The following is a 12,811-nucleotide window of genomic DNA, read 5'->3' on the forward strand; positions in this document are numbered from 1 at the left end:
CTATCTATTTACTATATAGCTAACCTATAAACAGAAATTTATCCGATTCTTAGTGAAGGATATTACCTATTTCGGTAATATAGCGAGTTCTCGCTCCGAAGGCTATTATATTTAGCTAAAAGCGGAGCTAAATAGTGTAAATAGAGACCTTTTAACTATTTTTAATATAGTTAATAAGGTTATTATATAGTAACAAGTAGGAATCTAGATTAAGATTGAATCTAATAAGATCCTTATACTAAAGATAGTAACGTTTTAGCTATATAACTTAGTTAGGGCTTATATATCTAATTATACTATTAGATTAATCTATTACTAACGTGAATTAGTACTCTAACCTAGCGAAATTGGGCTATATTCTAGGTAATTCACTCGCTCTATAGGGCTTCTATATAAGCACTACTTATCTAATCTTATTAGATCAAATAAGCTAATCAGATTTAGCGATATCGACGTATTTTGGTATATCAAAACGATTCTAGGTACTTAATTAGTCCCAATCCTCCCCCTAAGGATACCACAGCCAAAATGGGACGCAAATTGCCTATTTAGGTAGGAGGAGCGCCTAATCAAGCGGAAGAAGGCCCTAAGTAGGTACTCGGCCTATAGGGAGAGGAATCATACGTTTAAAAACTGCCTAATACGGATAAATTGAGGCTTTTGTATATAAATCTGATATATTACAATGGGAGATCTGATATGTGAGGTTGCTGGTCATATGATTTTTATCCTATTTATTCCGATGGGGTGGGTATTATGTAATTTTATGGTGACTAATCGGGGTGTAATAGGAGATTCTTGGGGTGCAGGGACAAAGACCCCTTATATAATATTGTATTATATAAGATATAGAAAGGTTTATACTTAGCTTAAGTAAATAATAATAGGTAAGAGATAAGAAAGATTGTATTGAAATTAATTATTTTCTAGCTAGGAATCCTTCATTCCTTATATAGATAAGCTCTAGTAGTATAGAATATCATAGAAAGTCATTAATAATATAATAACTTCGTTATAATATCCTAGATTTATAGCGATATATTGTGAGTTATAATATAGTTTACTATAAATAATATACCTAAGGTTCCCTTAGATACTACCGGTAAAATATATATCTTATTCTCACACACTATAGTATATCAATATATCTTACAATTACTATTATACTTACACACCCCCTTAATCCTTATAATCTTTATAAGGATTATAAGTATAAGTATATAGTATAAATATATATATAAATATATATATATTATAGGTCTTTATATAGTACCTAGCTTAGCTAGATCTATAAAAGGCTTATATAAGATATTATTAATATTCTTTATTAAAAAGTCTACTAGTATATATTTAGAAGGTATTTGATTAATAGTGATTTTACCTTCTAATAAAGCTTACCTTATAAAATAATATATTATTTTAATATACTTTAAGCGTTTATAGAATTCTAGATTCTTAGCTAGTTTCTTAGCTAATTCACTATTAACTAAGATAGTAGGTATACTATTTATATACCCTAGATCTAGCTCTATATTTAATAAATTAAATATATTAGCTAGATATATAGCTACTTTAGTAGCTTCTTTTAGTACTATATATTTAGCTTTATAGCTACTAATTACTATTATTTTTTGTAGTCAAGAATTCTAACTAATAGGGTTATTAATCCCTATATTAGGGCTTAGGCTAAATATATAGCCTAATATAGATCTTCGTTAATCTAAATTATTACCCTAATTAGTATTAGAATAGCCCTTTATATATAGGTTATTACCTAAGTAATTATATACTAATCCTATATTAGGATATACTAGTAAATATTTCTAAATCCTATTTAAGGCTATAAAAAAGTCCTTACTAGGATTACTTATATATCTAGTATAGTATATAGTAGTAAAGGTTATATTAGGCCTAGTCTTTAGGGCTAAATAGAGTAAAGACCCTATTTATTTCTAATATTCTTTAATATCTTATAGGCTTATATTTATAATATTCTTTTTAAGCTTTAAACCTGTTTACCTAGTATTTTAATAGGCTTATAACTAGGATTATTATAAATAGAGAACTTATTTAATAGTTTCTCTATATATCCCTTTTAGTCTATATATAGTATCTTATCTTTATAGTTAATAGATATACTATTACCTAAGAATATAGATACTATACTAATTTCTTCTATCTTTATATAGTGCTTTATTTTAGCTACTATATTATAAATATAGCTTAAATCTTTATATATTACTAATATATTATTAATATAATAAATTAGTATATATTAATCTTTAGGGTTTATATATATACCTTTATTGTATATAAAGACCTTAAAGTTAAATTTAGCTAATATATTAGATAGATATTTATACTAAAGCCTAGGGCTTTATTTTAGACTATATAGTGCTTTCTTTAGATAATAGTACTTATTAGGGTTATTATATACTCCTATAGGTAGGATAGTATATATTTTAGTATCTATATTAGTATATATAAAGGTATTTTTAATATTATATTATAGTATATACTAGCCTTTATTAACTACTATTATTAATATTAGATACTAGGACTTAGTTCTATATATAGTAGAAAAGGTTTCTAGGAAATTAATACCTAGTTTTTACTAAAATCCTTAAATTACCTACCTAGCTTTATATCTAATAGTTTTATTACTATTAGTTATATAGTCCTTATCCGGATTAGGACTATTAATAGGTTTTTTCTTAAAAACCTATCTACCCTTAATAGGTTTTATATTAGGTAGTATATCTATTATTTTATAGGTTTCTTATTTTTTAAGTTCCTTAACTTCCGCTAAGTAAGCCCTAAACTATTTATCCTTTTTAGGACTATTTATAGCTTTATTAAAGCTATTAGATTTAGTTAATAGTGAAGTGGTTAATAGAAATCTATTATTTATATTAGTCTTAATAGAACTAATATAATTAGTTAGCATAGTATCCTTAATAGTATATAATATAGGTATTTAAACTTCGACCCTATAATTAGGATTAGTATTAATTCTAGAGGTTTCTCCTCTAGTTAATACTCTATTATTATTACTTATATTATCCTTAATAGGATTATTAGGATCTATACTAACTTCCCTAGAATTTAAGTCTTTATAACTACTAGGGTTTAATACTTTAGGGCTTAACTTAGTCCTATAGGGATCTATATCTTAAGATATTTCTCTTAGGAATTAATTTTTATATATAGTAATATCCCTAGACTATAGGTATTTTTACCTTTTATAGTCCTATATTTTATAGTGATTATAATCACTATATCCTATTAAAATAGCTTCTTCCTTTCTAGGAGATAGCTTAGTCTTATATTTATTTATATAATAGTAGGCTAAAGAGCCCTAAGTCCTAATATTAGTTATATTAGGCTTTACCCTATTTAATAATTTATAAGGGGTGAAAAATCCTAAAGCCCTATATAGGGTCCTATTATATATATAGGTTATAGCTTAGAGTGTTTCTCCCTATAGATAATTAGGGCTTTTAGACTAAATAAGCGCTACCTTTACTTTATTAAATAAAGTAAGGTTAATTCTTTTAATTAGCCTATTAGGTTCCTAAGTATAGCTAGGAATAGTTATATAACTAATACTATATTTATTTAGGGCTAATTAAAATTACTTATTAATATATTCTCTACCTTTATTAGTAAAGAACTATTTAATCTTTCTTTTTATATAATTTTCTATAAAGGCCTTAAAATCTTTAAATACTTTATAAGTATTATCTTTAGAATATAATAGGCTAATCTAAAGATATCGAGATTTTTTATCTAGAAAGGTAATATAATACCTATATTTATTATAAGTAGGTAGTAATAGACTACCTAAATCACTATATATCCTATCTAAAATATTAAATTTAGTAGGATTATTTAACTTCCTATATATATATCTATTATCTCTAGATAAAAGATATACTTTATATTTTTTATTAAGGAAAGCCTTAATATATTCTAGGGTTATATTAATCCCTAGAGCCTTTAATAGAATTTTTAAGGGCTATATATTAATATACCCTAGTCTAATATACTACTTTTGTATATTATCTACTATATTACTATCTATAGTCCTTTTAGGAATATAGCTATTATTACTATTAGTAGGTATACTAGGTTAATTAGTCCTAGTAGCTACTATAGTATTTATAGTTTTTTATAATATAGTGGTTTTTATATAATATAAATTATCTCTCTTATTAGCTATAGTAACTATTTTCTTTAAAGATATATATAAGTATACCTTATTTTTTATAAATAGGGCTATTAAATTAGATAACTAGTGTATACTAATAAGATTAATACCTAGATTAGGTATATAGAAAATATTTCTTAATAAGTATATATATCTAGTATTAGATTTTATATATATATTACCCTTATAGGTTACTTTAATAGTATTAGCTTTACCCTACTTTACTATAGTAGTAGTAGGTTTAGTAGAAGAAAGATATTATAATTTATATATAGTACTAATAGTGGTAGCACTATTAAGAATAAAATCTACCTTTTCTTTTATAGGATTTAATCCTATATTATCTAGTGGTTTTTTAGTTAATAGTTTAGTACTATATAATAATAGAGGATATACCTCTTCTATATTATTATCTATATCTAGTAGTTAATTATTAGTTTTATTATTAGGCTGATTTTTAACACTAGTATATAGCTCTTTATCTAATTTAGGTAAATTAGATATATTAGATAGTATATCTATATCTTTAGTAGATTTAGGGGTATCTACTATATTAGATATAATCTAATCTTATAATTCTAGCTATTTAGGAGTCCTAGAGCCTATTAAATTTTTAGCTCTAAAGGATTCCTTAGTAGTAGAAATAGGGGGTTTAATAGTCTTTTTAGCCCTTTTACCTTTCGGAATCTAGCCCTTAGGAGCTAGATTAGGAAATAATAGCTAGTAGATATTAGTATTATAACTAATAACCTTATAGTATTAGTAGTATTTTCCTTTTAAAGGCTTATTTTTATACGATTTATAATACTTATATTTAAGTATTATAATATTTATATAATAACTACCTTTATATATAGAAGATTCCCTACCCCTAGCTTTATTAATTAAGCTAGAAAATAAGGTTTCCACTATATATAATTTAGGGTTATTTCTCAATAATTAGGTTATATTTTAAATAAACCCTTTATAGTTATTATTTAGACTATTAAGAACCTAGGCTATTACTACCTAATTAGGTAGATTAATACCTTTACCCTTAAGGTTATCTACTAAGGTTTTGACCTTATTAAGATATTCTTCTATTAAATTGAAATTATTTAATCTAGTATTAAAGAAATCTTTTAGGGTTAAATATTTAGTAGTAAAACCCTTAGGGTTATATAGGGCTTCTAAGCGAAGCTAGGCCTTATTAGTACTCTCTATATCTTTTAGATATAGGAGGGGCCTATTATTATAATAAAGCTTTAAAATAGATATAGCCTTATTATTTTTAATACTAATAGAAGGAGTTTCTATAGGTATATATAGGTTATCCTTTATTAGGGCTACTTTAATACTAATAGACTATATAGTATAGTTCTCTAAGCCCCTAAGCTTAGGGAGATATATCTTATCTAGGGAGGCTATAGTAAGATATATAATAAATATCGGAGATTAGGTATATATATATATATAGTATACTATATATAATAGTATACTTATATATATAGCTTACTATATATAGTAATATATACTATATATAATTATAAGAATATATCACTATATACTTAATAGTATATAGTATATTACTATATTTAGTAATATAGTATAGTACTATATTTAGTATCTTACTAAATATAGTAATTCGGAAATTATTCGGAGAAGGCTTAGTAATATATCGGTATTTCCTATTTAGGAAATATATAGTAAACTAGGCTTATAACCTATAAGCACTTTTAGCAGAAATAATATTATAGCCTAATAGTAGGTTATAATATTTTATAGGGGAAGGTATATTAGGTAAGCTTTATATTATATAATATTATATTATATAAGATATAGAAAGGTTTATACTTAGCTTAAGTAAATAACAATAGGTAAGAGGTAAGAAAGATTATATTGAAATTAATTATTTTCTAGCTAGGAATCCTTTCTTCCTTATATAGATAAGCTCTAGTAGTATAGAATATCATAGAAAGTCATTAATAATATAATGACTTTGTTATGATATCCTAGATTTATAGCGATATATTATAAGTTATAATATAGTTTACCGTAAATAATATACCTAAGGTTCTCTTAGATACTACCGGTAAAATATATATCTTATTCTTACACACCATAGTATATCAATATATCTTATAATTACTATTATACTTACAATTATATACCTTAATAATATCTTAGTGTTCTCTAGAATAAAGGAGGAATATATTTAGTATAACCGGAAAGTGCTATAGAAACTAAGGGAAGTAGAAATTACCCTTAAACTTAAAAAATATAAGTTTTATATCTAGGAAACTACGTTCCTCGGATACTATATTAGTCCCGATAGACTAGGAATAGAAGAAGATAAAGTTAAAAGTATTATAGAATAGCTAACGCTAAAGAATATTAAGGAAGTATAATAATTCCTAGGATTAGTAAAGTACTATCGGAAGATTATCGATAGATATACTAAAATAGTAACTAGTTTATACTAACTAACTAAAAAGGACTAACCTTTTATATAGGATAAATAAGTAGAATAAGTATTTAACGAACTTTAAAAGCTATTTACCTAAGGTACTATTATAGCTACCTTTAATTATAACTAACCTATTACTATAGAAATAGATACTTTAGATTATACCCTAGGAGTAAGGCTTACCTAACTAGGAATAGATAGGAAATACTAACTAGTAGTGTTTTAGTCTAGAAAGATAATCCTAGTAGAGCTTAACTATAATATATATAATAAGGAACTCTTAGCTATAGTATTAGCCTTCTAAGTCTAGAGAGTATACCTTAAAGGAGCTAAATATATAGTAGTAGTTAAGTTAGACTATAAGAATCTTATATTCTTTACTACTATAAAAGTACTTATATAATAATAAGTATAATAGGCTAAAACCTTAGTATAGTATAACTTTAGAATCGAATATTATAAGAGAATAGAAAATAGCTAAATAGATATACTTAGCTAATAACTAGACTATAAATTAGGGACTAAAGTAGTAGAATCTACTATCCTAAAATAAAATTTAGATAGAATAATCTTATATAACTACTAGATACTAGCTACTATACTAGAGAAATAAACCTATATAATATATACTATATAGGGAAATATAACTATTAGAAATACCTACTAAACTAGAGGAATAGATTATAATAGACTTTATTATAAAGCTACTAATATCTAATAGATATAATATAATTATAGTTATAGTCGATAGGCTAATAAAATATACCTATATAATCCTAACTATAGAAACTATTACTACTAACTAAATAGCTAATATTATCCTATAATATATAATCGCTAACTATAGATTACTAACTAAGATTATATCTAATAGAGATAAGCTATTTACCTTAAATATATAGTAATTATTTATAGACTAACTAGATATTAAGCTAAGACTCTTTACTACCTACTACCTATAGACTAATAGATAGACTAAAAGGGTAAATTAGACCCTAAAATAGTATCTAAGACACTATATAAACTACTAATAAGATAATTAGATAGGACTATTATTAATAGTATAATTAGTATATAATAATACTATATATATAACTACTAATAAATCACTATTCTATATAAACTTTAGATACTACCTAAGGGTAATTAGAACTCTATAAGAAAAAACTACTATAGCTAAGTTAGTATAACTTAAAGCTATAGAGCTAAAATAGCTATATCTATAGCTATTAAGAGATATTAATTTTATTAATCTCTATATAAAGAAATACTATAATAACTAATATAAGGGAGGGCTAGACCTAAAAAAGGGGGAAAAAGTCTATCTCCTATAATAAAATATTAAAACTAAGTAACTAAGCGATAAGCTAGACTATCTATAATTAGGACCTTTTAAAATCGATAAAAAATCGGATAAGTAAATTATTAATTAAAACTCCTATATAGTATATAAAGACTTTACCTAGTATTTTATATCTTATTACTTAAATCTATACTAGCTAATACTAAAATCGCTACTAATATAGACCTTAATATAGAAACTAAAGAAGAATATAAAGTTAAATATATCTTAGTAGATCGATAGTATAATAATTAGTAATAGCTTTTAGTATAGTAGAAAGGATACCCTACCTTAGAAAATATATAGGAACCTATTATAAACTTAAGGGGCTACTACTAGCTTATTTAATAATACTACTAGAAAGTAAAGCGAACTCCGGAATAGTAAGAGATAAAGAAGACTTAGAATCCTAGAAAGAAGAAAGGAGACTAATAATCTCCGATAATATCTAATTAAAGTTAGGATAATCGGTAGTAGCGGCTAACTACTCTAGATTAAGGGTAGAAGAGGGAGGCTACTTAGGGGATAAATATTTTTTATTAAGAATTCGAAGAAGCTTAGTATTATACTCTAATATTTTAAAACCCTTTTATTTTAAGAAAGCTATTTACTTTCTTAACTATCGCTAATATAATATAGCTTCTTAATATTATTTTTATTTATTTAGTAATTTTTAGTATAACTCTATAAGATAAGATTATAGTGTAGATAACTTAGGCTCTAGTAAATCGAGTTTACTTTTATTCTTTTTAATATCGATAGAAAGTTTATCTTTAGTATTATATAATAGATCCTATTTATAAGAAGTATAGAAATCTTATTTATATAACTAACCTACCTATATATAAGTAGTATATTTAGAATAATAATAAGAATAATCTATTATATAAAATATATCTAAACTAAAGTAGTAACTATAAGAAATAGTAGTTATAAAACTATTTACCTTAATATAATCTACTTATATATAATAAGTAATCAAAGAATTATAAGGAAGTTTAGGGATACTTTCTAAGATAGAATTAGCCTTATATTTAGGTATAATAGGATAGAAAGAATAGGGAACCTAACTTACTAAGAAAGAGAGAGACTATAGCTTTATAAGCTTTAAGGATAAAACTCCTAGGAAGGAGAAGGTAATATTATAGACCTATTAGGTACCTAATAACCTAAAATACCCTACTAGTATTAATAGGCTATTAAGAGCTAATAAACTAGGATTATATATAAAGGATATCTTAATAAACTAGAAACTATATTATATAACTATATAGGTAGTAAACTAGTTAATAGTAGAATAGTAGATCCTACTAAGATAAATCTACTAAGCTACTATCTACCTAACTACTCTAGGAAGATAGGAGGATATATAAGGATACTTATTTATATACTTAGTTTAGTTCTTTATCTTTAATTATATATTATTACTTATATCTACCTTTAAGACTACCGACTCTTAACTTAGTTATAACTTAATAACACTACGAGCTAGACTAATACTCTAGTATAGATCTACTCGGCGCTCTACCTAGTATCGATTCCTCGATATAACTTCTAGGGACTTAGGCTAAAGTAAGGCCTAACGGATAAGGTAATAGCTTAGTGACGATAGACGTATCGTTAACGTTAGAGAACCCAAGGCGTATTAAGGTAACTATACCCTGAACCGTCCAACCTAACCGTGACCAGTTAGCTAGTGCGTAACATAGGACTACACAAAGGATCCTATCCTAGAGTTTTCTTTCTTCCTTTTCCTTCTCTCTCTATACTTAGTATTCTCGTTGAAATACACTCTTTTGTTTAAAGAACTGGCTGGTAACAAAACCCCCTAAAAAAGTATATAATTAGAATCTCTAACTATAGTTATAAATCTAGTAGTAGAGTAGTACTTAACCTTCTACCTATAATTTCTAACCAAGGTCAGAAATTATACTTATCTAGTGATATTTAATAACCTTAAGTACTAAGTATTATATAAAAAATATATAGGAATATATACTAATAATATATACCCCTTAAGGTTATAAGTCTAGGTATATTTATATTATTTAATATCTATTAGATATCTACGGATATCTAATAGATATAAGGTCTATATCTAAATCCTTAAGGCCACGGATATTGGATATCAAAAAATATCCAAATCCACACTTTGCGGATCGTGCCGCAGTCTAGCCTCTCTATAGGGCCTATTTCCCACTTATATAAGGCCTGTGGGTAATGCCCACCCACCTATCTATGGGCGATGTCGTAGTCTAGTAAGGACTAGATTAATGTATAGCTGATCAATACTATGATCTGCGCCTTGTTTTTATACCTAGGAACAATACCAACTCTATTGTTCTCTGAACAATATAAACCCTTTTATTCATACACCAATACAAACCTTGGTACCTATCCGCCAACCTCTGGGGTATAGAAAGAGCTCCAATACTTCTTCTTCTCCTTCTTCCTCTTCCCTCCTCACGCTTCCAGGTTTCTTCAAGTCTTTGCACTATTCATCTTCTGTTACAATCTTTACTCTGATTTATCATTTCACTCTCACTTCAGTCATGGACCCCTCAGTGCCGTCTCTAGGAGCTTCAGACCTTCCTACACCCCCGCTGTCTCCTCGAAAACGACGCCGCCACCTTCGTGAGTCCAGTGATGCCGAAGGTGACATGAGTCTTGAGCGGTACTTACAGCGCGTCGAAGTTTACCGATCGACCAGTATCCCCAGTCGGTTTCCTTCGCCGGTGAAACTGGAGTTTCTCCCTTCTCTTGAAAAAGTACTCAGTCCACTCTATCCTGAAGTCAGTTCGATATTGAGCCAACACAATCTGCCGGGGATGATGATGTATCGGTGTTGGAGGATGACCAAGCCGGGGTATCCCCGTGGTGACATCCCCGTCGATATTTTCAGTGTCCTCCTTGATACCTCGACTCCAAACATCTCTCCTCTTGGCCCTATCAAAGACGAGATCTTGAGCCTCTTCCGCCGACACAAGGTCAGAGTGCATGTCGAAATTTCGAACGACAAGCTCTGCCACCATCCAACATTTTTCTCTATCGCCTCAAACCACCCTCTTGTCAAAGCATACGACCGAGTCATGCAGAATCTTGTCGCCATCCTGAAGCAGACACTTGGTTCGAACTTCAATATGCTATGCCCCTTCAACGTTGGTCCGAGTGACGCCAAGGCGCAACCGACTATTGTGGTATTTGTGGAGCCATGGACGATTACAAACTGGTTTGAGCTGCGACTTCAAGTTATGTCTCGACTCTTGCCACACATTCAAGCGGACAGCTTTGACGTCGAATTTTTACCCGGCGCCATGTCATTCCTGAATGGAGGCGGCATTTCGTTCATACACAACGTCAAAGAGCATGAGGTTCCCCGAATGGGATCCTCGATCGGAATTGAAGGAGACAAAAACGCCGGAACGCTTGGCGGGTTTGTGACATTGACTCACGGTGATGTCGTTCGTAGAGGTTTTTTGACCAATTACCATGTGGTCAGGCCATCGCCGCCCCAATGCCCCTCTGGCAGCAACGATTTTCTCCAAAGTCTCGACCGTTTCGGCTCCTCCACTGTGCGCCCTCTGGCCAACAAAATCACGATGGAATCGCCATCTGGCCTTGATAAAGACGCCACCGCTGCCCAAATTTCCGAGCACTTGAAGGTAATGCGCGAACACGAGACTGAACTGAATGCCAAGGTGCAAGAGCGAGAGCTACTCGGAGTTACACCAAATCCCGGACTCCTGGAGACGCTTTCAATTACAAAAGATTCAATCCAAGAGGCGTTGCTTCTACGTTCAGTCGTCGACCGAATGCCGTTCCGCCTAGGTGATGTTCAGTTTGTCTCAGGACATGAGGTGCGTGATGGTCACGTTCTAGACTGGGCATTCGTCCAGATGTCCGAAGCCACCGAGCCAAAGTTCTTCAGGCCAAATTTCATGCCATCGGTCTCTAAGGATTACCAGCCAGAGAAATGGAGCCCGTCTCAAAAGTCTGCAATCTGGCAAGGAAAGAAACCTCTCAGTGAGTTTGGGTTACTTAAAGATGGGGATTGGTGTTGCAAAAAGGGTCGCACGTCTGGCTTTACTGCAGGTACAGTGAACGGCCCAAAAGCATACTGCAACTGGAATGGCCCTGGAGTAAGATATACTCCGAAGGGAGAAGCAAAGGAAATGCGTGCTCTTGAAACCCAAGAGTTCGTTATTGTGGGCAAAAAAGCTGGAGTTAATGAGGAATGGTTCTGCAAGGATGGGGACTCTGGTTCATTCGTTCTCGGTGAGAGTGGAGAGGTCAAGGGTATGATTTTGGGGGGTGTTAAGAAAGACAAATGGAATGTGGGGCTAGTATCGAACATGCCAGATGTCATGGCTTCGATCCAGGAGAAGATGGGAGGGTCCGTTACATTGAGCCTTCCGGCTTGACTAATTGATCTTTCGAATCTGTGGACAGTAGCTTCCAAGGTTCTGTGTTTATTGAACTTTGGTTGCATTGCTTCGTTAAAACCCATTGCATTTTTCTAGCTTCATTTGACGTCCAGTACCCTATGCCTCGACACAGGATGTATATTTATACTCAAGATCCGCACTCTTGTAGGTAACACGTACAAGCCTTTCTTGAGCCTCGAAAGATGGTGCAAAGATTCCTTTCCTTCCCCCATCGTGATTAACTCCACTGGCGTCTGTTCTAGGTCGGTGGAAAGAATGGATCGATATGTGGATCTGGAGGGCCAGACCAAGGACAGGGATGGCCAATTTAAGATGGTTAAGACGACCTTCTTTGCCTTGTTGTATATTGCTGATATCGAGACAAAGCC

General features: G+C 29.9%; 1 protein-coding gene across 1 annotated transcript; it reads left to right on the top strand.

Moving 5' to 3' along the window:
- Nucleotides 1-10,550: 10,550 nt before the first annotated feature.
- On the top strand, nt 10,551-12,419 carry N7500_003246 (uncharacterized protein; the record flags this gene model as incomplete). Its single annotated transcript, XM_056674392.1, has 1 exon — nt 10,551-12,419. The coding sequence occupies one exon, from the start codon at nt 10,551-10,553 to the stop codon at nt 12,417-12,419; it is 1,869 nt and encodes a 622-aa protein (XP_056534917.1).
- Nucleotides 12,420-12,811: the final 392 nt, after the last annotated feature.

This window comes from Penicillium coprophilum (assembly GCF_028826855.1).
Source record: "Penicillium coprophilum strain IBT 35676 chromosome Unknown utg000002l_segment0_segment1, whole genome shotgun sequence".
Lineage (NCBI taxonomy): Eukaryota > Fungi > Ascomycota > Eurotiomycetes > Eurotiales > Aspergillaceae > Penicillium > Penicillium coprophilum.